Source organism: Vicugna pacos, chromosome 6 (assembly GCF_048564905.1).
Source record: "Vicugna pacos chromosome 6, VicPac4, whole genome shotgun sequence".
Lineage (NCBI taxonomy): Eukaryota > Metazoa > Chordata > Mammalia > Artiodactyla > Camelidae > Vicugna > Vicugna pacos.
In genome coordinates, this window is record NC_132992.1 from 9,640,111 (window position 1) to 9,665,205 (window position 25,095).

The window sequence follows — 25,095 nt, forward strand, 5'->3', positions numbered from 1 at the left end:
TATCTCAACAAAATTTGAGTAAGTTTGAGCAAAAATTTCTAGGGGAAAATGATATGTATTTTTACCTAGTTTATATCAGGTACTGTACCCCTTAGCATGTACTTAAAGTATATTTCTCTCCACTCTGTCTCAGCAGTGGATTTTCTAGGATATGCTATTCTTTATTACTGCCTGATTCCTTGTTACACAGAAATTAAACGCCTGACAAATATGTTTTAAAAAAATCTGAAAACTACACTGGCTACTTGAGTTACTTACCGAAATAAGAAATAGCAAGAGCTGCATTGTGTTTAGGAAGTTAAATTGAGAGCTTTATTCAATTTAATTGAATAACTCTGAGCTTTAGCTTCTTAGATATGATTTAACATGAAATATCATTTTTATTTCACGTTTTAAAGCATTAACTAAGGTTTATGTGTAAAAGAAGGAATGAGTTTTTTTTTTTTAATTGAGCTTCCTACCCATTTTGAAAGGGAATGGTAGTAAGATTTTAAGTGTTTTTCTGACTATTTTCAATTTTTTTGGAGTCATTGTTTCCTCTAGAAGTTGATCTCAAACAGGCTTGTGTCTGATAGCATGCTTAATGTCAGAGTTCCTAGAGCTGGTGACGTAGACAGTAAATGTCAGAAATGAGGTATGTGCCTAGTAGAAAAGCCCATCCCTCATTCCTCAATTACAATCCTCAGCTGTAAGTTATATTTCATACTAACATGTTGCATGTGCAATTGAGTCTTATGTGAGATAAGCACACTAGTTCAGATTTAATTTGGATTCTTAGCCAACTTCATTTATTTCTGTTTTTTCAAGAGACTAAGCCCCATATAAGTTGTTGTACTAGTTCTTAAAAGTGTAGCAAGAATTTTATATGACTAAAGGTTGTTTAAATGATTATCTTATTTCATTATACCTGAAAATCATTTATATAATTGTGTTGAATGGGTGTGTTTAGTTTATTGGCTTTATAATATTATTGTTGCTTGGCTTATTTTATTAAACATCAGTGAAGTTTTGTATGTAAGAAATATGATTTTTTAGATTAATAAATGGGTTTAAAAAATCTTTGATAATCATTTATATAGTTCCTATTTGAAATAGCTTCTGAATACTGAAATTCCTTACTTGGTTGTATCATAACCTCTAACTTTTTTGGATTGACCTTTTTTTTTTTCTTTTTTTCTTTTTTTTTAAACTTTTTTTTTTATTGAGTTATAGTCATTTTACAATGTTGTGTCAAATTCCAGTGTAGAGCACAGTTTTTGAGTTATACACGAACATACATATATTCATTGTCACATTTTTTTTTGCTGTGAGCTGCCACAAGATCCTGTATATATTTCCCTGTGCTACACAGTACAGTCTTTTATCTATTCTACATTTTGAAATCCCAGTCTGTCCCTTCCTACCCCTGCCCCCTTGACAACCACAAGTTTGTATTCTATGTCTATGAGTCTGTTTCTGTTTTGTATTTATGTTTTGTTTTGTTTTTAGATTCCACATATGAGCTATCTCATATGGTATTTTTCCTTCTCTTTCTGGCTTACTTCACTTAGAATGACATTCTCCAGGAACATCCAAGTTGCTGCAAATGGCGTTATGTTGTCGGTTTTTATGGATGAATAGTATTCCATTATATAAATATACCACATCTTCTTTATCCAGTCATCTGTTGATGGACATTTAGGCTGTTTCCATGTCTTGGCTATTATAAATAGTGCTGCTACGAGTATTGGGGTGCAGGTGTCATTTTTAAGTAGGATACTTTCTGGATATATGCCCAGGTGGATTGACACATATTTTTGATACTTGTATATAGGAATAAAACTGAGTTATTAACTTGTGTGCATCTTTGAGACCTTAAATTATAATCACTTTGAACTAGTTAGATTCCAGAGCAGTTTGTTTTGGGAGAATGATGCTGAACCAACAAATCAAACATAAACATGAAGTCTAGCATATCAAGAATCTCAGATGTGATACATTCTGTCACATCTGAGACAAATCTGGGACAAGTGGTTGTGTCGCAGTATTCATTGTCATTGTCTTTTAAAGAAATTATAGACCACAAATTCAGTTAAATGGAATTTTTATCCCTGGATTGAATGAAAAAATGTATCATGCATTTCCTTTTGTTTAAGTTTATTTGAGCTACAAGAGATGTTTCGTAAGTCTACTTGATTGTTTTATTTTGACACTTTAATCGTTTTATATATTTATTAAGCATCCAGTGTATTTCCAGTACTTTTGGTAGTCAGTAGGAATAGAATAGCTGAACAAGAGAGGTCTTCGCTATCGTGGAGTTTATGAACTCATGAGAAACAGGTATTTGATTAGGAATGCCAGGTGTGATAAGTGTTAACAAAGGAATGTTTAAAAGATTGCTATGGGAGCACAGGGGGATGCCATCTTATCTGAACGTCAGGGAAGGCCACTCTTAGAAAATGGCTTTTAAATGGATCCTGGACAGATGACTGAAGAAGAAGATAGGCAAAGAAGGGGAGGAAATGTGTTCTAGACAGAGGAAACAGCATGTGGAAAGATACTGAGATGAGAATTGGCATGTTCTTGGCAGTGAAGGAATTTCAGTATGAGTGGTGCTTAAGATGGGAGGGAGAATGGTTTCAAGTGAGGTTATAGATGTGAGCATGAGCCAGATCTTTGAGAGTTTATGTAAGTCGTGGTGATATTTTTTTACTTAGCCATGGAAGATTTTTAATGGTAAGTAACTTACGAGGTTTAAAAAGTCTAGTCTGATTGTGAATGAAGAGTAGTTTGGAAGGGAGTAAGGTAAAATGCATTGAGACTAGTTAGGAAGGAGAGTGACTAGATGTAAGAGCTAATTTGAAGGTAGAATTTATTGGTTCTGGTTAATATGTAGTGAGGTGTAAAGAGGAGTCATTTTAAGTTGTAGGTGGAGGAGAGTGAAAAGTAGAAAACCTGAGAGCGTGATACTAGATGCCAAGGGAGAAAGTGTTTCAAGGAGAGAAGTGGTCAATTTGCTGCTTTTTTGTTTTTGTCATGCTCAGCATTACCAGTGTTCTAGTCCATGTTACTTCTCCTTCCTTGAGTTTCTCTAGTTTTGTTTGATCTTGGTGATCTAATTACACAGAGTAATCCAGATGTACATGCATCATAGTCTGGTTTAAGGGTAAAGAAATAACATTTTTGTTTGAATTTCTAATGATTCATGGTAATAACCAGTATATCTTTGGACATTTTGGTTACAAGAACATAGTGGGCCAATATCTTTGTGGAACCATCCCTACTAATTCTGTGGTGATTAATTGCAAGGACCCAGTTATCTTTTGAGTATAGCTTGGCTAATTTTTTCCTAAATGTATGAAGTACAAACACATTTAATTTGTCCATTGTAAGAATGTTCTGACTAAATACATGACTCCAATTTTTATGTTTCAGTTTCAGCAGTGGCTTACTTGCACCTGTCAAACTGAGTGAGCCTTTCACATTCTTTATCTTGAGAGACTTCAAGGGTCATTTTGTCCAACTTAATGTTGGGTGACATTTTGGAGAAATGGTCATTCGACTTCACCTATATGTATTTAAAATCTCCAAATAGAAGATTTTACCTGTGTTTTCTGTAAGTGTTAAATAATCTGTTTTATTGAACCCTTTGCTGTCTTATGCTGTTTTCTCTCTTCTTGTTTTTAACAAACTACATGATAATAGGATGATGGTGTTACTTCTTAACTTCTTGTCACTTCATCAACCAGTTATTCATAGTTTATCAGCATTAACTCTAGAGTAGTTCTCATCATTGTGTTCTTTTTCTTTTAGAAGATGATATTATCAGCAAGACAAATAAAAAAACTATCAAACACTTTGCTGTAGCAAACAGCAATACCTCTGCTTCATCAGAAATTTAAGTGGGAGGAAGACTCAGGATAAGAAGTGATCCTCAGTCCTCTCTCTATGTGGAAAAGTAATAGGGGCAGGAAAATGTGGATGCAAGTGGAATACTTGAGGAGCACAGGGAAAAGATGATACATTTTATCTTTTAAAAGGAGAGATTTGAGATGATGAGTTTATGGCAGAAGGGGAAGTCCCCTTCCTTCCCCTCACTCCCCAAAAAGGGAACAAGGAATGTTGTAGTTTGAAGGAATATATTCATGGAGATATTTTGGAGGGCATTTGTCACATAGAGACTTGCTGCTCAGACAAGTCTTCATTAATTCAGTGAAGGTTTTGGAGTCTCGTGTGTGCTAGGTTCTATTCTCTTACCTCATCTCTTGTTCTTCTCTCCCTTCTTTATACCGCTGTAGCCCCAGTGGTTTTTCTCCAACACACAACGCTTGCCTTTGCACTTGTAGTTCCTCTACCTGAAACCCTTCTGCATCTCTGCTCCATAACAACACAGCTCTTGCTCCTCCACTTCATTCAAGTCCCTGCTTAAATGTCGTCTGTCAGAGAAACCTTTTCTACCACTCTTTGTGAAATAGCATCTTCTTTCCCTCTACCACTTTGGCCATTTATCCTGCTTTGTTTTTCATCATAGCACTTATCACTACAAGACTAACTTCCTTCTTTCCCCCCTTTTCTTTCCCTTTCTCTCTGCGCACTAACCGTGTAGGAGCTAGAATGTGGATTGTGGATTGCGTTGTGCATGCCTACGTCCCCAGGCTTAGCGCTGTGCTGGCCCTGCTAAGTGCTCACTAAGTGTTTATGGAGTGAAGGAATAGCATACAGTTACGTTCATGGTTTGGATCACTTTCTTTGGATGTACACTGCCAATTTTTTCTTTGAACTCTTTTTTTTTTCCAGCTTTCCTTTTATGGACACATTCTTCTTTTTAACAATACCATTGATTATGCTTCTTAAGTCAGTCTTTTATTTTTGATTTTAGGGAGAATTACTACTGTTCTGTATTTTGCCATCCTAGAGCTCCCTTATTGTATCCTAAGCAGGGGACTGTAGCTTGGTGTGTTGGAAAGGTCATTGGTTGGCTAACTGAGGACTTTGGGTTCGGATTTGAGCTCTGGTTTTATTTGTGTGATCTTGGTCTTCAGCCTTCTCTGGTGTGTGAAATAAGTACATTTAGGTGATCTTTATGATTTTATACTTTTGATTTACACTGAATATCTGAGTAATTGAAGTCTCACTCTACTCTTAAATCTTACTGTTTCAGTGTTTTATATACCGTAGTTTTGCTTGCTAATTGTTTAGTTACATAGTTGTATAAGGTGAGAAGGTATTTACGGAAACTTTTTTTCTCTCCAATAGGTAAATTTACTTATTCTGTAATCATGTGTAAGACATGTAGGCAATGTGTTCTGTAATCGTGGGCTATGGCAGATTCTTCCCCTGGCTCTCCTTTATGTGGCAAAGGCGCACTGATGATCTGCTCCTCCTCTTATGAATTTTCTTATTTTGGCTTGAGTTTTAGTTTCACCTTTGTCTTCCTTGGGAACTTGTGAGGGATCTCGTTTATGTATTTTTCCTAATTTGAGAATATCTACCTCAGAGCCATCAGTAAAGCCTGAAACTATGTTTTGCAAACAGTAGAGCCCCCAAAATTTCTGTGGGAGGATGCCTCACGTGCTGCCCAGCAGGGTACATGAGGGCTAACTCTGCCCTTTCCTATTCTACCTACCTGTTCATTTTATCTTTTTTTTTGGATAGTGGCTTCTTTAAGATAATTTTAAAAAGGACTTTTCTGTTTCAAAAAGTATGCTGGTGGAAGTAAACTAGATATTTGACTCATAGTAATATTTGATAGTAATACTGGCAGCTTGTCTTATAAAAATAATTTGGATGGAGACTCTCTCAAGCATCTTTATTGAAAAGAAGGTGCATGTTAAGAGGAAAGAATACGTAGAGATGTCAGGGATGGCCTTTTAAGTCCAGTTTTATTTCTAGGAATCACTATCCTGGCCTACCATAGACTGGTTCCGTTTAGACACGGTAGACCTCATTGGGACGCTGGATTACACTGACATACTTGGCAGCAGGGATTTTGCTCTCAGGCTTCTTTCCTGTGTTAACGAGGTATTTCATTAGTTGGGGCTTTTTGTCCTAATATATCAGTTCAAGACATATACCCTTATCTATTGCTGTTTTCTTCTGAGAATCAGAGCCATGCTGTCTTTAGCCCAAATAGCAATCATATGGGAAAAGGCTCTATATTCTTGTCCTTCTAACTGTTCAAATCTGTAGAATGGTACCTCGTTAGCGTAGAAGGTATATGGCCTTCCAGAAACGTATGGAATCATATCTTACCATAATGTATTTTGTTGTTCTATACCAGAGGTGGTTCTAGGGCCTCTATTATTTGTTTAATTTAGATGTAGAGTGCTTTTCTAAAGCCTGAGAGGGAAAACCATCTATTATTACCACATATTACACAATTGCATTTTCATAGCACTGAGGCTGGAGATTTGGAATCTGTTTTGTGTATTTTTTCAGATTGTTGTTATTTGTTAACTGATTTTGCCCTCCTATAATTTCACTCTATTCCTTATAACTTTACAGTTTGCTGCTGATGAAAGCCCCCCAAAAAATTGTAATAGAATTACTATAATCAGGATGAGAGACAAAATACTATTGATCTATAGGAACAACATAATGGTTAAATCTAACGCTAGGAAAACATTCCCAGTGCAAATCATGTTCCTTATACAGAGCGTTTTCCTCCTCAAAGGAAATCTAAATTTATCTTTGATGACAGTGTACTATATAATAATAACAACAACAACAACAATAATAATAATAAAAATAATAAAAGGAGAACTAAACTTACTGGAAGAAATATAGTAGAAGGGGACAGAGTTTAGCCTTAGTCTTAAAAGTGGCTCAAGCATTAACAATAAGGAGAATTTCTTACAGTGGTGGTGTAAAGTAGACTTTTCAGTGAAAGTCAAATAAGGTTATATTTCCATTTCTATGTCTTATTTGCATTTATTCAGATTTTAAAAGGTGACTTGGCCAGCTGATAATATTACATTCAGACTGCTACAACACTCAGCATATATTATTAGCTTGACTGCTTCCATCACATGTGTGAGATCCATTAGTGGCATAGTGGAAAGCAAGATGCAGTAGCCAAATAGTAGAGCTTTAGTCCTAATTCTAGACCTGTTACCTAAGTCATACCCTTCAATAAAAGTATTCATCACGCCTCCTTTGCAATGTTACTGTGAGGGTGAGATGCAGTAATATGTGTAAAAGTGCTCTGAAATGATAAACCTATATACAGTTAAGAAAAATGGTATAATCTCATCTCATTATCATCACAGTACCACTAGCTCAACCAATTCTCTAGGGGCTTTTACTCCACTAGGAAGGGTATCTCTGGCCACACAATTAGAAATTTTTTTTTTAATTTTTTAAACATTTTTGTATTGAGTTATAGTCATTTTACAATGTTGTGTCAAATTCCAGTGTAGAGCACAATTTTTCAATTACACATGAACATACATGTATTCATTGTCACATTTTTTTCACTGTGAGCTACCACAAGATCTTGTATATATTTCCCTGTGCTATACAGTATAACTTATTTATCTGTTCTACATTTTGGAATCCCAGTCTGTCCCTTCCCACCCCCCGCCCCTTGGCAACCACAAGTTTGTATTCTATGTCTATGAGTCTGTTTCTGCTTTGTATTTATGTGTTTTTTTTTTAATTCCACATATGAGCGATCTCATATGGTATTTTTCTTTCTCTTTCTGGCTTATTTCACTTAGAATGACATTCTCCAGCAACATCCATGTTGCTGCAAATGGCGTTATGTTGTCAGTTTTTATGGCTGAATAGTATTCCATCACACAATTTTATTTTTTACCCTAGCTTTGGAAATACAATGATATTTTTAAATTTATTTTTATTATGGTAAAATAACATATAACTTACCATTTTAACCATTGTTAAGTTTAAATGTACAATTGAGTGACATTAGATATATTCACAGTGTTGTGCAACTGTTTCCACTATTCATTTCCAGAGCTTTTTGTATCAAACAGAAACTATGTACTCATTAAAAAGTAACTCCCCATTCTGCCCTCCTACCAGCCCTTGGTAACCTCTATTCTGCCTTCTATCTCTAGGAATTTGCCTATTGTCTGTACCTCACAAGTGGAGTCCTATGATAGGTAGCCTTTTGATCTGGCTTTTTTCACTTAGCTTCGTGTTTTCAAGGTTCATCCATGTTGTAGCGTGTATCAGAATTTCATTCCTTTTTAAGGCTGAATAATCCATTTTATGTGTATACCACTCATACATACATTTTAAAATCCATATGTTGATAGGCATTAGGATTATTTCTACCTTTTGGGCTATTAGGGTAATGTTGCTTTAAAAAGGTGTACAAGTATCTGAGTCCATGATTTCCATTTCTTTGAGTATATACCTACAAATAGAATTGGCACATCATATGGTAATTCTATGTTTAACTTTTTGAGGAGCCATCAAACTGTTATCCCAGAATACAGTGATTTTTTTAAATTGAAGTATAGTTGATTTATAATGTTGTGCTAGTTTCAGGTGTACAGCATAGTGATTGAGTTTTATATGTGTGTGTGTGTGTATGTATATATTCTTTTTCGTATTTTTTCATTGTAGGTAATTACAAGATATTGAATATAGTTCCCTGTGCTATATAGTAAGACCTTCTTGTTTGTCTATTTTATATATAGTAGTTTGTATCTGCTAATCCCAAACTCCTAATTTATCCCTCCCCCACCCCCTTTCCCCTTTGGTAATCATAAGTTTGTTTTCTATGTCTGCTTGTCTATTTCAGTTTTGTCAGTAAGTTCATTTGTATCATTTTTTAGATTCCATGTATGAGTGATATGATATTTGTTTTTCTTCTTCTGACCTATTTCTCTTAGTATGATAATCTCTAGGTCCATTCATGCTGTGGCAAATGACATTATTTCTTTTTTAATGACTGAGTAGTATTCTAGTGTGTGTGTGTGTGTGTGTGTGTTTATTATATCATCTTTATCCAGTCATCTGTTGATGGACGTTTAGGTTGCTTTCATGTCTTGGCTATTGTAAATAATGTTGCTGTGAACATAGGGGTGCATGTGTCTTTTCAAATTAGATATATGCCCAGGAGTGGGATTGCTGGATCACATGGTGACTCTAGTTTTAGGTTTTTAAGAAATCTCCATATTAATTTCCATAACGTTTGCACCAAATTACATCCCATCAACAGTGTAGGAGGGTTCCCTTTTCTTCACATTCTCTAGCGTTTATTGTTTGTGGACTTTTGAACGATGGCCATTCTAACTGGTGTGAGGTGATAGCTCATTGTAGTTTTGATTTGTACTTCTCTGATAAGTAGTGATATTAAGCATCTTTTCATGTGCCTGTTGGCCATCTGTATGTCTTCTTTGAAGAAATGCCTGTTAGGTCTTCTGCCCATTTTTGATTGGGTGGTTTTTTGTCATTGTTGTTGCTGTTGTTGTTATTGAGTTATAAGAGCTGTTTGTGTATTTTGGAAATTGAGCCCTTGGCAGTTGCATCATTTGCAAATATTTTCTCCCAATCCATAGGTTGTCTTTTTGGTTTGTTGATGGTTTCCTTTGTTGTGCAAAAGGCTGTAAGTTTAACTAGGTCCCATTTGTTTATTTTGCTTTTTATTTCTTTTGCCTTGGGAGACTGACCTAGGAAAACATTGCTATAATTAATTTATGTCAGAGAAGGTTTTGCCTATGTTCTCTTCTAAGAGGTTTATGGTGTTCTGTCTTATGTTTAAGTCTTTGATCCATTTTGAGTTGATTTTTGTATATGGTGTGAGGGAGTGTTCTAACTTCATTGATTTACATGGGGCTATCTGGTTTTCCCAACAACACTTCTGAAGAGACGGTCTTTTCTCCATTGTATATTCTTGCCTCTTTTGTCAAAGATTAATTGACTGCAGGTGTGTGGATTATTTTGGGGCTGTCTTTTCTGTTCCATTGATCCCTACGTCTGTTTTTGTGCCAATACCACAAAACTGTTCTGATTACTGTAGCTTTGTAGTATTGTCTGAAGTCTGGGAGGGTTATACCTCCAGTTTTGTTCTTTTTCCTCAGTGTTGCTTTGGCAATTCTGGGTCTTTTATGGTTCCCTATAAATTTTAGGATTATTTGTCCTAATTCCAGAATACAATGATTTTTATAAGGCAGTGTTCACTGTAGTTTTTCTGACCTGTGGGCCAAAATTTTAAACAATTAAATAATCAGGTTATGTTTTCATATTGTTTTTTATTCAAGGCTTGTTGAGAAGCTGGGAAGGTAGAAGGTGTTTCTTAACTAATTATTAGTATTATTTTATAATGTGTTATCTGACAGGAATATTGCAAAGAATTTATAATTCATATAAACATTGTAATATTTATATAATAACATTTAATAAATAAATATTATAATTATATAAATGTTAAAATAACATTAAGATACAAACTATCAAACAGATGGTATGGACTTAAAATTAGGGAACTGGAATCTAATGTCTTAGTTAACGGAATAAATTATGTCCATTTTCTGAGTATTCATTTGTAGTTTATCTGTTTCATAGATTATGACAGACTTTAATTCAGTGTGTCTTCTTCTTCCATTTATCTGCCTTCCAGGCTCACTGTTGTTCCATTCCCTCTTTGTTGATAAGTGTTTTAGATGCAAATTAGTTTTGACATTAATAAGAGCAGTGCATTTTGAGGATATGCTCTAAATTTGATTTTTTGTTTTATTATCTATACATCTTCTTGACTTTGTACATGGATAATTGAAAACTGATTTTATGTATGGTTTCAATCCAATTTAAATCAATACTGAAACTAATATTTTGTATATATGAGGTGATTTTCCTGTTAAGTCAGTATCAGAGTTGGAAGGAGCCTACTCAAGTGTTGTTAAATTCTTTCTGTTATAACATCCCTCTAGGGTTGCTATCTGCTTGCATATAAAACTAACTTTTTTGGTTGGGAATATAGCATAGATTGTTCTTATACTGAACTTAAATGTCTTTCTGAAGCTCTTACTCCCCATGCCTCCATGTTTTTTTGCCACATAGAATACTAATGCTCTTGCTTATAGTGGTTTTAGGGTGCAACAGTTTTGCTGAAAAATAAATCCTGAGTGATACATACTCAGTCCTTGGACATTTTTACTGTTTAGTCTGTTTAACAAAGATATTCTTTTAGAGGTAGTATTTACTATAGTCACTTATAAGTATATATAATGATAAATTAATGATTTTTCAAAATAATTGTGATCTCTTAAAAATAATTTATGTATTTATACTTACATATGTGATCAAGAATTTCCTGTCTATTGGTAAAAACAGTTTTGTGAGAAGACAGGTCGTGCAACAAGAATTCAGGCAGCATTCCTGTTTGTTTAGGATAGTCTGTCATTAACTTTGTCTCTGGAATTCCCATCTGGAAGATGTGTTTGGCTTTGTTGATTACTTGCTGCAGTAGATTGGAACCTTGAGACTCTAAGGATGCCTTTTCTAGCCTATAGTCCTTGTCACAGCACCTGGGAAGCCCTAGGAGTTTTTTGATGAGAGTTTTAAGCAAGTAGAAAATGAGTGCTGCCTCAGAATAAAAGGTTACCAAGATTGATAGGAAATTAGGAAAAAAAGATAAAATAGACAATGTTCAAAAAGGCTTATACTTTCTGAAGCTAATGAGTATACCCTGTTGTCTCCTATTCACTTGAAAATGAGTTGATTTTTTTCTTTAGGAACAACTTTATTGAATTATAATTTGCAATAAGTAAAATATAGTTACTTCAAGTGTATAGTTTTGACAGATGTATATACTTGTATACCTACCATTCCAGTCAAGGTGTAGAACGTTTTCCATCATAGCAAACAAACATTTCTTCATTCTCTTTTGCTCTTTGTCTTTCTTCACTCCAAGCAATCACTGATCTGCTTTCTGTCACTACAGATAGATTTTGCTTATTCTGCAATTACATATGTATGAAATTATACTATGTGAATTCTTTTGTGTCTCATAAAAGTACCTATTTGTAGTAGTTTGATAAGTTTAGTAGTGAATAGTTTGCCATTGTTTGAATAAGCCACAGCCCTCTTCTGTCTTTACTTGTTGGTAGACATTTAGGGTATTTGCAGTTTTGGCTTTTATGAGTAAAGCTGCTTTGGACATTTGTGTCCAGTTCGTGTGGACATGTGTTTTATGTTTTCATTTCTCTTGGAGTAGAATTGTGTGTCATAGGGTTTTTATATGTTTAACTTTATAAAAAACTGCCAATTTTCCAAAGTGACTGCACAGTTTTGTACTTACACCAGCAGTGTGTGAGAGTTCCAATGATTCCATATCCTACTAACATTGGAGGTTGGCCAGTTGAACACTTTGGTTCAGATTTATTGAGCAGAAATTGTGCTATATGCAGACTTTTATGGCAATTAGAAAAGAGACTTGATACAGTGTTAAGAGTTTAGTAATGATAGCCAATTTATTGGTCTTTCCCTTTCCTTTCTAAAGGACAGTTAGAATGAGTATGATTTCATTAATATCACGGTCCTTTGAGTTTGGGTCTCCAAATTTAACTGAGAAAGGTCTAAAAATATTAGAAGAATTAGATGCCACAGGGAAAAATTAAGGAATTGAAAAGTTGTGTGTATGTGTGCTCACCTGTCTCTATGTGTGTCTGTCCGTGTGTCTGTATGTGTGTAAGAGAGCATGCATACTTGCTTCTCTGAGAAGAGATGTTAAGTATCTGAATAGATTCCAGTTTCCTGTATATTATCTCATTTGGGTTGTGAAAAGTAGGGGAAATGGCAAAGCTGTGAAATTACTAAGGAGGGAAGACAGGTAGTGGTGAGTAACAGCAACTGGATCAAGAAGCTTGTTTTTAATATCCAAACAACTTAGTTGCTGTTGGAATGATCTTGTTATGTAGGAATCAGCCTGTAAGCATTTATTTTTTTAGTATCTCTTTGGTGGTTACTATTTAATTGTATGTAATTAAAAGTTGTATCACAGCTGTTAGGTTGAATTTTAGAGCAGAATCTTTATAAGAAAATCTTGGTCAGTGTATTTCCCAAATAGACAAATTACGTGAAACAATTCACATTTTGCATATTTTTTTATTTAAAAAATAATTGTTTAAATTTGGATCCTTTTAATTTCATTTTTTCCCCTCTCCCACTCTTCTTGTAGACATTTCAACCTACGAATGAAGAGGGACACTTCCCTTTTCAGTGATGAATTTAAGGTGGAAACATCAAATAATGTACTTGATTATGATACCTCTCATATTTACACTGGACATATTTATGGTAAGTTGGACCGTAAAAGAACTCTTTTCTCTAACTTTTTTTCCTACACAAGGAAATATATGTATTTTGAAGTGTAGGCAAATATTTCAGAAAGATGGGACAAATCCTGAGGAGAATCAAGTATATCATGAAGAGTGAGGGTCTTTGAAGAACGAAGTAATTCTTGGGTCTTCCTTTACATATCTGTTTAATATGGAACTGTGCAGTGTCTGGGCTTCTGAAAGGTGTGCAGTTTTGACTCTCATTCCCTCCAAGCTGTTAGATTTTTAAAATTTTTTGAATGACTTATATAATTTTCTAATCTTTCAAGCAAGATGACTTAACTGTACTTTATAAGGAAAGAAGAAAACTCTGAAAGAAAATTGTAAAGATCATCCTGACTGCCAAAGATACTGTGTAAAAGTCATTCATAGGAAAATCGTCCCAGGGCCTTCCTGCCTCAGAATCTATTTGCTTTTTGTTCACAATTCTAACACGTTTCTCCTACTTCAACAGATAAAAAGGTATCAGGGCAGTAAGAGGCACATCTAACCTAGTAGAAAGTTACATTTGACAGCTTAGGTAGTGTGGAAAGAACAGAACAATTTGTGGAACTCATAAAAAAGCTAAAAAATCGAAGTGTTCTGGAGATATTATGGGCAAAATATCATTGCGTTATAACTCTGCATTGATAAATATTCCAGATGATCCTGATTAATTAAGACAAAGTTAACTGAAAGTTAAATTTTATTTCTACATATTACAGATATTTCTTCTCAGAATCCTAACATGAAAAATTAAGTGCTTCAGGAAATGTTATTTTTTAATTATGCTTGATAAATTAGGCATTTCTATACTTCAAATTACTTGTTTGCAGAGTAAGCCTCGTTAATAAATTAAAAGTTTGTTTGTGTTCTTATAATTCTGTAATGGAAAAGGAAAGTGCTTTTCCATAGGTCTAGATTTCTAATGTCAGTCTATAGTTTTCTATTATTTTCTTACTCATTTATCTTGCTGGGAAGTAATTTAGTAGCCTCTGCCCCTCCTGCTCCTCTCTTTTTTTTGCTCGATGGTAGTCAAGAAGAGTACAAGACTCAGTGAATTTGCAGATAAAAATTATACCATTTAAAATACAAATGTCTTGGGCTCTTTGCTTCAGCCTGTGATTAATTTAAAGTCAACTAATACTAATTTATAAATTAGAAATTACAGAAAACCTGAGTTTTGTTTTAATGAGAAGATTTTAAAAGATAAATTAAACTTTTAAAGCCCACTTCTACTTCCCACCTCTTCATATCATTTGATATTTGGTGCTCAGATTTTCTTTGCGACTATATTAAAAACCAATCTACCTTTTTCCTTGTTATTTTCTTTCCTTAAAGAAATATAATTGATAGGACAATATTATGACTCTTTTCCCAGTATCTTAAAAAGGATTGTTCAGATTGCTTCTGAAATATTTGTACTCTTACTTAAAAATGTGTTTATAAAATCTAGAGGTGGTAAAGAAGCCAAAAGGCTCCTGCAGAATATATTAAGTGGGAAAGGCACTTTCTTTCTTTTTTTTTATTTTATTTTATTTTATTTTTTTAACATTTTTCTTATGGCAGTTAGAGCAAAAATTCAAAAAATACTTCAGTGTCTTTATTTTGGAAGTGTGTATTTTATTAGTGGATCTCCTTACTTTTTTCCAAGTTTAAGTTAATTTAATAGTCATTTATTGAAAACTACTGCATACATGCCAGGCAGTGTATTAGGTGCTAGGAATGTGATTGTCAACAAAACAGATGTTTCATTTTTCATTGTAGTTACTAGTAATTGCATATATTTTAACTAAGTACTAGTTGTTGTTCACATCTCAAATTCACGTTGATATATTTCATGTGAAAATTAATTTCCCCAGTAAATTTGTGTTTAGGTTTTTTTCAGTGTATAAGCATGTTTTTTTTAAAGGAGAATGAATTTAACATTCATGTGAAAGTTAAACTTTTAAGAGTTTGTTGCTTTTCCTAATAGGTGAAGAAGGAAGTTTTAGCCATGGGTCTGTTATTGATGGAAGATTTGAAGGATTCATCCAGACTCGTGGTGGCACATTTTATGTTGAGCCAGCAGAGAGATATATTAAAGACCGAACTCTGCCATTTCACTCTGTCATTTATCACGAAGATGATATTAGTAAGTACTTAAGTTTTATGATGTAGCCCTTTGCGAAAAGGCATATAAATAGTTAAAACTATGTGGAGACAAATGAAACCTGAGCTATTTTCTTTCCTAAGCTGTTAATCAAGCTAGAAAACAGTTTCACAAGCAAAATCTCAATTGAGTGAATAATAGATCTGTATAATGAGCCAATATCACTGTCACTCTATGCCAGTACTACTTTGTTAATAGGATGTAATCAATTCTACTTGAACTATGAGACAACCAATTCTGATGGAATGGGAAATTCTATATTCTGATATCATCCGAATATTTAATGTTGTAATGTCTTTGTGTGTGTGGCCTACTGAGGTATCATCTTCTTATGTAAATTTCAGTGTAGATATTTGCATAGTATTTATGGAATATTTTAGGTAATTTTGTAATTTCTAAACCCTTTGAGTATTTCTTTTCGGAATCTCGAAATGACTTGACTTCAGCTTGACAATACTCCAGATTCATCATTATAGATTTTGTTCTTTATATGATGGTATTGTTGGGAGAATTCTTTTCCTGTGTTTTAAGAGTAAAAAAAGCTATTTAGATTTCACCTTTTAATTCTGCCATTGTCTATTTACCCATAGTCATCTAAACATGAGACTGCTTTAGTGAAATGACCCAGAAATATGTATGTCTAATTTATATGCCCCTCAAATACTCATGTTTTAATTTTGACGTTAAGAAGACTAATCTCTCAGTTTTTGCCTATTTTCCTTATTTGACAGCTTCCAGGCTTCATTTTCCTTTCTATAGTTAGAAATTTGTTGTCAGTAATTTCATTCTCAGTCCTAGTAATGTACTGGAAAGTCGTAACTTTTGACTTTTTGCTCCATCATTTCTGACAGTTTCTGTAAGTAAGTCTGTCCAACTGCTTGTCATCTCTGATGCTGTTACTGTAGAAAAATAGCATAATTATTCTAGGTGGGATTTGTTTATGATTTTAGCCACTTGCTAAATCATAAATTCATTAATGCTCCTGCCTGCATTTCCACTCACACCTCTTTGCTTCCTTCTCCAGCTTCCTCTCCTGGTGTTTCAGACTCTCCCCAAGCTCCAAGCTGAGTCTTCCTTCAATAGTTAGAGTATGAGTTCCTGTGTCTTCCTTTCTTTCTGCCAGCAGAGTTATCATCTACTTGATTTGTATGTTACTTTGTAATTCTCTTAGTAATTTAATTTGATGTTTTTGCAGGCTTACCTCTCCCCTATCAGGGTGTGTAAGTTCTACAACTGTAGTTTCTGTTTCTTTTGCTCCTTTAACATTCCAGATATCACTTATCTCTGGAACGGTTTCTTCATTGATACCTAGTAAAGTCTTGAAACATTTTCCTTATAATGTTTTCTCAAAATCAAATAAGACCTCTGGGAAAGAAAGAACAGAAAGGGAGTGATTGACAGATTTTCAGCTCATGTTTTCCTTCCCATCAAATTGTAATCAGGCATTTTCTTTTGCTTTATGCTTCCCATTAGTATCCTCTACGTGTTCTGCCTTTTATGATTTCTATTATTGTGTCTTCTCTCTCTTGTTTCATTTCTTCTCTCATCTCCTAGTATGGAGTTTAAGCATATTCTGCTCTTCTTTTTGTACTTTATTTCTTCCTCGTCATGATTGCATTTTCCCACTTTACATCTTATGGTAACTTTCAAATATCTCTGTTTATGTCAACCTTTCTTTTTCCCCGAAGTTGATGAGTTTGCTTGGAGGATGAATGACATTGGCTGCAACTTGGTTTTCTGTTCCTCTTGGCATTTAACTTTACCATTGATTTTAGCTCTTAACTTTCCTTGTCTAAGTATGTGTTCATGGTAAGGAGACTTTTTCATGTTCTATTTATTATATGCCAATTGTGGTATTAGAGCTTAAAAATAGTAATGTTCAGAGTGATTTTTATTTGTAACTTTCTACAGTTAAATGGAAATATAATGATACAAGGATGAGAGTATGGGAAGGAATTACCTTAAACAGAGGTTTTAATGCCTATAATTACCAGACAATAACTAGACAATTACTTTTGAAAAACGATCTGAAAATCGTCAGGTTAACCGTGGCTTATGAAAATAACCACGTGTTAACCTTTTATTTCTAAGTAGTTGCTATATTCTAGATTCTAGACCAAGAGTTGGCATATTTTTTCTGTAAAGGGCCAGGTAATGAATATTTTGGTTTTGTGGACCATATTTTTACTACTACAACTAAATTTGGCCATTGTGTTGCAAAAACAGCCTTGGAAAAGTGGATGAATGAATGAGCATGGCTATGTTCCAGTAAAACTTTAGTTATTGTCACTTCAGTTTCATATAAAATTTCATGTAATATTTACATGACACAAAATATTATTTTAATTTTTTCAACCATTTGAAAATATAGAAACCATCTTTAGCTTTCATACCTAACAAAAGGACTCATTTATCTGCAGGCTGTTGTTTGCCTACCCTGCTTCTAGAGAGTGGATAGATAAGTTTACGTTTTTGAAAAAAATTGAAATATAATTGATATACAGTATTATATTAGCTTCAGGTGTGTAATGTTAATTTAATGTTAAATACATTATGAAATCATTATCTAAGTCTAGTAACACCTGTCACCATTTAAAGTTATTACTGTATTTATTATGGACTATATTCCTTATGCTTTGTATTACCTCCTCATGACTTACTTATTTTACAACTGGAAATTTGTCCCTCTTAATCTTAACCTTTCATCCAATCCCTTACTCCCTTCCCTCTGGCAACCACCAGTTTGTTCTCTGTATCTGTAAGTCTGTTTCTGTTTTGTTTGTTCTTTAGTTTTGTTTTTTGAGATTTTACGTGTATGTGAAATCACATGCTGTTTGTCTAGGTTAAATTTACTTTTAATTGGCACTTTAACCTCTCCGTGTATAATACTTGAGGTTCTAATAGCAGCAGTAGTAGTGGTGGTGGTGGTGGTGGTGAAAGTAATTATTGCTATTTAATGTATACCTGGCACTATATAAAGTTCTTTGCTTGCATTATTTTGTTTAATCTTCATAGTAACCCTTTGAGGTATATAGGTGCACATGTTATCCCCACTTTGTAGATGAGGAAACTAGCAGAAAACTTAACATCATTTGATTGTGGATCTCATGTACTTAACCTTGTGCTTTTCTGCTTCATACCTGGAAGAAAGCTGTAAATTCTCACTGTCATTATTCCAAGAATTTCTGGTTCTTTTCTGGAATTTGTAAGCCTACCAAAAATCACACATTTGCATCTATTGCTTTTTGAGTCAAATTTTTCCTTAACATATTATCAATGGATGTTTTATTTCACAACTAATTAAAAGGAGAGGATGTTCCCTTAATATATATTATTATTTTCATATAATTTGCTTAAATGCCAGTAATTTATTTTTACAATTGAAATACTGCTTGATTGTTTAGATCAATTGTGTATATACTTGAGTGAATTTGGTGTCCGTATATATGTTATTTTCAGCAGAAGCAAATGACAGGGGAGGCACACCAACTCGGCTAGCAGTTCTGATAAGAATTTGGCTACCTTCTTATTAATACGTTTTTGCAGCTCTAGGTGTGAATATATGAAACCACCGTGGAAAGTGATACTACTATTCTGGAGGACCTTAGGGAGTGGCTTCTGAGACTGTACCAGAACACAGAGATAGTTTTAAATATTTAATAACTATATGCTTTGATACCCAGTTAGATGTGAAGGTGATAACTACATGTAGTTATTAGCTTAAAATTCACACTTGTTCAATTCTGTACTTAGGTGGTAAAAAGCACCGTCTCCTAGGACAGAGAAGTGTGAACAGTTATGACAGGGTAAGGATACTATTTAGTCCTCTGCCCCTTAGTCCAGTTTATTTTAAAGAAACCAGGAAAAAAATTGTCCCATAAATTATACTGTTAATCTTACTAACGTGAACAGCTTTTAGGAATGACTGTATGATTGCTTGGAATTGTTAGTTGTAAATAGTGTACTGTTGTACCGTTTTGTGTACTGCCTTTGAGAGGCACAGTTCTAAGTAGTTTTTCCATGCTGTACTTATAAGGAAATACTTCATCTCTGAATTAAAAGATACTTTAAGTAAATCTATGAAACTGCAGAGTATGAGTGTTTAGGTTTATTTTTTCACCTCGTATTTATTTATTTTCCTTTGTGTGGTGTAGGAAAGCCCCGAGAGCTTGACCTTGCCTGTGTCTCCCAGTAGTAGGACTCTCCTGCCTTCAGCCTGTGCGCTAGCTGTAACCATACTTAACCACTTTTTTCTCATGCTTCAGGGGGAAGGCGCCTTACTTCTTGTTGTAAAAATTGAGACTATTAAACTTTACTTAACTATTTCAAGGTGAAGCCCTCATTTATGTGGAGGCCTCTTCATTTGTGAAACTTCAGGATATTGCTTTTAATAAACCTTAAAAGAATCAATTAGTTTGATACTGTGTTTTTGAAGTTGTGGGCATAATGTGTTTTGTTACAGTCACTAAGACTTCTCACTCTTTTTGTGTCACTATTAGTGGGAAGGAGGGACAAAGGACAGAAGGAAAAGAGGGAAGGAAGAATTGAATTGAAAAGTGTTAACAATGACTAGCATTGTTCAAATCCGATTGATAATATTCTTTCAGAAGTAACAGGAAGTTCTGAGGACGGTCTCAAAAAGTTTCTGGCCATGCTTAAGATACAGTCTGGAGCTTGGAAATATGCTTATGCATATCAAGTTGCGACATACTGTGGTGGACACTTGGAAAGATTGAGGAATGGAGTGTTCTGATTTATAATTCAATAGTAGGATTATCTACCTGATTTAACACTGTGACTGGAAGTGCCCATGACTTTAGAATTCCCACAGTATCCACAAGTTTATTGGTTAATCTCTTTACTATATATTTTAATTCACATGCTTTACTAAGTATTGATGTTAAATACTTAATTTTCTTAAATGTAGTGACAATATTCGAAAAAAATATGAAAACTTAGAGACATTGTTAATTGTTTTTGCTTTTTCTCCCTTGATCAGTCTCTAGGGAAATATAAATTAATTTCTCCAAACAATTCACAGGCACAAATGAATAAGAGTTGAGAAGTCCATGAGAAATGGTAGATATTTAAAAAATAATATTTAATTAGAAATGTTAAATATTGGGAACATTTAAAAAAAAACAGGTAAAAAAAGACAGTGAGGGGTTTAAGTGTTTTGCAGAATTTGCAGAAAATGTGCCCAGCCCTTTCATACTTTGTCAGAATTTATTTTATTTTATTCATGTAAATAAGACTCGAGTTGAGAACATTTAATTAATTTATTCTGTATATGTATATATTTTTTATTGAAGTATAGTCCACAATGTTGTGTCAGTTTTGAGAACAATTTAGATCAAGACCTTTTTGATTTGTCACCATATATATAAATTTGCATATATATTTATTTTAAAACATAAATAGAAAATATTTTACCTGCATAAATGATCATTTCCAAAACATAAGATTATTTGAAAATTACAAAACTCTTATTATATTGTAGAACAGCTTTAAAACTCATCCTAGGAAATAAAATTATATTTGAAAATTTTATTCTTTTTTTTTCTGACAATTATCACCTCATGATTTTGTTTTGCAGTGTTTGAAGTTTGTTTTTCCAAAGAGATTGAATAAGGAATTCAACTTCTTGTACAAACTGAACATTGCATTAAAGATGCAGTTTTGAATATAGTTCTCAACAAACTGTCAAGTCAAATGTTTGAGAATTTGGAAAAAAGTTTGTAGACATTTGATTTGGTAGTAAGGAATTAATTTGAAAGTTTTAAATTAAGACTTCATAATCATGTGCATTTTAAAAATAAAGGTTTTTCCTTTTGGGGGCATTGTTTCTTCATTATGCCTTATCAACAAACTGTTACGGGAAATAGAGCTGTCTAGAGTGGACTAGAAGATTGATGAGTATTGAATTTAACAGAATTCTGTAACTTTACTACTCTTGTAAAAGGCAGTAAAGTTATTTCAAAATCCTAAGTTTAAAAGATGATGGAAACTGAAACCTAAAGGGTCTTAAACAACTTAAGCTGACCAGATATAGTCATGACAAGGATCCATGTCTCCTGGCTTCTACTCCAGTACTTTATTAGTTAGAAAGTTAGGAGAGACTAGTTTAAAGGTGGTTAAAGTCAATGGATGTAATAACAGTAAAGACAGTTATTGTAAGGATTAAAAAAAAACCAAAAAACACCCACTAGGAGAAAGCTAAAACTTTGTCTTTGGTATCATTATTGATTTGCAGAAGTGTAGCTGTGTTTGCTACTGAAAAATAGAGTAAATTTACATTTTAGGTTCAACTTTTATGAGTGATGAGTTGTAGAAAAACTAGTAGAAATGCCATTTAAGGGTATATGTATGTGTATGTTCTAGGGATAAGTGGAGCTAAGACTCTAGTTTTTCACATCTCTTATAGTACAATTCAGTGCATGGTGTTTATGCCAGTGACCTTGTGAGTGTGCCTGAGGACATTGGCCCGGGACTTGGACCCCCTAAAAGAGCTCTTTCTAAAGAAGCATTGTGATATCTGATTTATTATAAAAATGTTAAATTCTGCTCATGGTTTATAAATTTGGAGATTAAGAGATTAAATAATCTCTATAAGCAACCTTGTTATATTTATATTCAAACATTAGACTAGGAAGTCATTGATGTGGATTTTATTGGTTTCAGCAACTATAGAGTCTTAGAATTGTTAGGGAAGGAAAAAATTTCCCTTTGTCCTTGGTTCTTCTAGCTAGTCTAAGAGTTAAATTGACATGAGATAGACGGAGCAAATCAGATTTAACTACGTATGTGTGAGGTCTTCATCAGAAGAATGAGACCTCGGAACAAGTTAGGCAATTGAGGTTTATATGGCATTTGAGAAGAGATGGGGCTGGGGTTTGGTATTTCAAAGGGGAGGAAAAAATGTATGGGAAAGTGGAAAAGAAAATTTTCGATAAACAAATGTTTGCTATGCCATGCAGACACAGTGGGACCCAGAGAAGATTTTGGTCTCTAGTTGCTGCCTAGTTCCTCCTACCACACCTAGCCTGTATTCTTTGTAGGTATCCCTAGTGATAGTGCTCCTCGTAGACCAGGCCCTTTATTTAAATTCTTCTAGGCAGTTAAAGGAGAGGTAAAAAGAAAGATAACCTGAGGCTTCTGTTTCTTAAAAATAATCAGCCTAAAGTAATCCTCATGCCAAAGAGACAGATTTTCAGGTGGCAGATTTTGCTTGCCTACAGAATCATAGGTCACCTTTAGGTGACCTTGTAGATAAACTGCTTAAAACTGTTTCAGAGTTTAATTCATTCACTCAAGTTAGTGGCAGACATGGTGGGGAGAAAGTGCAAGAGGTAATGTGTCAGAGAACTGAGGCATGGCATGTTTATGAGAAAGTATTTCTAAGGGAAGTCAGAATGATGTATTAGAATAGCTTTGTGACCTTATACAAGTAACTTACTCTTTCTGGGTCTCATTTTCTTCATGTTATAAAATAAGGCATTAATTAGATCACTAATAGTCCTTATTTCTTCTAAAATTTGATGTTTCCAAACTACTTTTCCTCTAAAGCTGGAAGTATTTTTGGTTTTGTTGATTATCAAATGACTCTTTAAAGTATACATTTTTGCATGTTAATTAAGTAGAAGGCGAAGTGTGTCTGCCACCATTAGAATTTTGGTGAATAGCCTTTTAGAGCTTACTTATTTAACCATTTGAAATCTCATTTGCAGTGTATCTTTAATTTGTTTCTATGCCAATACAGACAGCCCTGCCTTTTTTTTAACAGATGTGTAATATTTCAATGTTTCATTGATGAATGTATTATTTATGTGCTCATGAACATGGGCATTTAGATTGTTTGCCCTTTTCTATTGTTAAAAAAAAAAAGTAGTGTACATTACCCCCCTAACATTTGTATGATTATTTGCTTAAGATTAATTCCTGGAAGTAGTATTGTCAGGTATTTAACTTTTGATACGTATTTCCAGATGACTCTGAAGGTTATATAAATCTATACTCTTCTATCTAGAAATTTAATATTTATTAAATAATGGGTTAATACATAGTCTGTAGGCATATTTCTCTAATTGCTCCCCTAAAATGAAGTCGTAAAAAAAAGTACAGGATTCAGTCAAGGTTTACACATTGTATTTGGTTGTCACATCTCTTTAGTTGGTATTACTTTTTAAAATAGCTTTATTGAGGAAGAATTGACATACAGTTGACATTGTCATATGTAAAGTATATAGGTTGGTAATTTTTAACAGATGTCTACATCTGTGAAACCGTCACTGTAGTTAAGATAGTGTATGTATTGTTGACGTCCAGAAGTTTTCCTACTCAGTGTAATCCTTGTTTTCTCCCCAGCCCTTTTCCCAAGCACTACCTAATCTGCAGGTTAGTTTGCATTTTCTAGAGTTTTATGTAAGTGCAATTATATATATTAAATATACATATTAAAACTGGCTTTTTAAACTTAGCTCTAGAGATGGAATACTTTGGAAATTTGAGACAAGCCTGTAGAAACAAGAGAGTGGAAGGAATGCTCTAGTTATACATAGATTCTCTCTCCCCCAAACCACACTCATCCTCCAAGATACAATTCAGGTATAATCTCCTAGAAGCCTTTTCTGTCACCTTAGTTCTGAATATCCTCTACTGCTGATTATGTGTTAGAGAGTCCTCCTTATGTTTTGAACCCATTGTTTCCACGTTCTTGGTCATTTGATGACCTTTAAGAGGAGGCATGGAAGGAAAATAGCTGTTGGCTGAATGAGTAAATTAAATTCAACCAGTATTTAATAAACTGTGGGTGACTGCAGGGAGACGTAAATCTTGGCAAATAAATACTTAAATGGAATGTTTGTTTACATGTCTGACACTCCAGCTAGACTGTAAGCTCTTTGATGGTGTATATTCTTGTGTCATTTATAGTTGCATCGCTTGTATTTGGGAAATAATAGTTTTCCCCTCCTATTACTAGTTTTATGAATATATTAATACAATTAAGAGTAATAGGAAATTTATGTGTATACAGGCCCTAATTTTGAATGTGTTCTATTTTATAGTCAATCTGTAAAGTAGTTAGGGTCTTAGAACACACTTTCCTGTAGGAACAGTTTTAAATGGTAGACAGTGCCTAGTTAACTGCAGGCAGAATGTTAAAAGGTTACTGGAGTCAACAATTTACAGGTCTTTGGTTAATGGATGACCTTTGAAAAGAGGTGTGGAATCAGCTGCTGACTGAAAAATTAAATTTAACAAGTGTTTATTGATTTGTGGGTGAAGAATTTGTATAGGGAGGATTTTTAAACCTTCAGGGGAATTCTCAGTCAATAATTGAGAATCAAAGTGTTATAAATGTGAAATGTCATCAAAGCAATGGCACACACTGCTGGGGGAGCCATTGAGGTATGTAGGAAGACGTCCCAGGAGAGGTGGCATTTGATTTGAACCTTGAAGATAGGGATAGATTTTTGACTGCTAGAGATAAGAATCTGTGATGACTGGGAAAGGTAACTATTACTCTGCCTGCAACGATATTTCTTTTTATCTGTCACAGCTCAGGAACTTCAGGAAAGAAAAGATATTGGCATCTTCTTTGGCCTGGCATCACCTGTTTTCTGTGTATAGGTGTATAGTCCCAAATTGGATAAAGGGAAATAACAGTCACTTTAA

At 34.0% G+C, this 25,095-nt stretch overlaps 1 protein-coding gene across 2 annotated transcripts in view; it reads left to right on the forward strand.

Annotated features, from left to right (window-relative positions):
- The window catches only part of ADAM10 (ADAM metallopeptidase domain 10), a 109,672-nt gene that overhangs the window by 31,905 nt on the left and 52,672 nt on the right, over positions 1-25,095 (forward strand). For both annotated transcript variants that reach the window (XM_072962338.1, XM_072962337.1), the window contains exons 3-4: positions 13,130-13,248; positions 15,244-15,402. In XM_072962338.1, the coding sequence (XP_072818439.1) occupies positions 13,130-13,248; positions 15,244-15,402 (278 nt within the window). The remainder of the gene's footprint in view (positions 1-13,129; positions 13,249-15,243; positions 15,403-25,095) is intronic.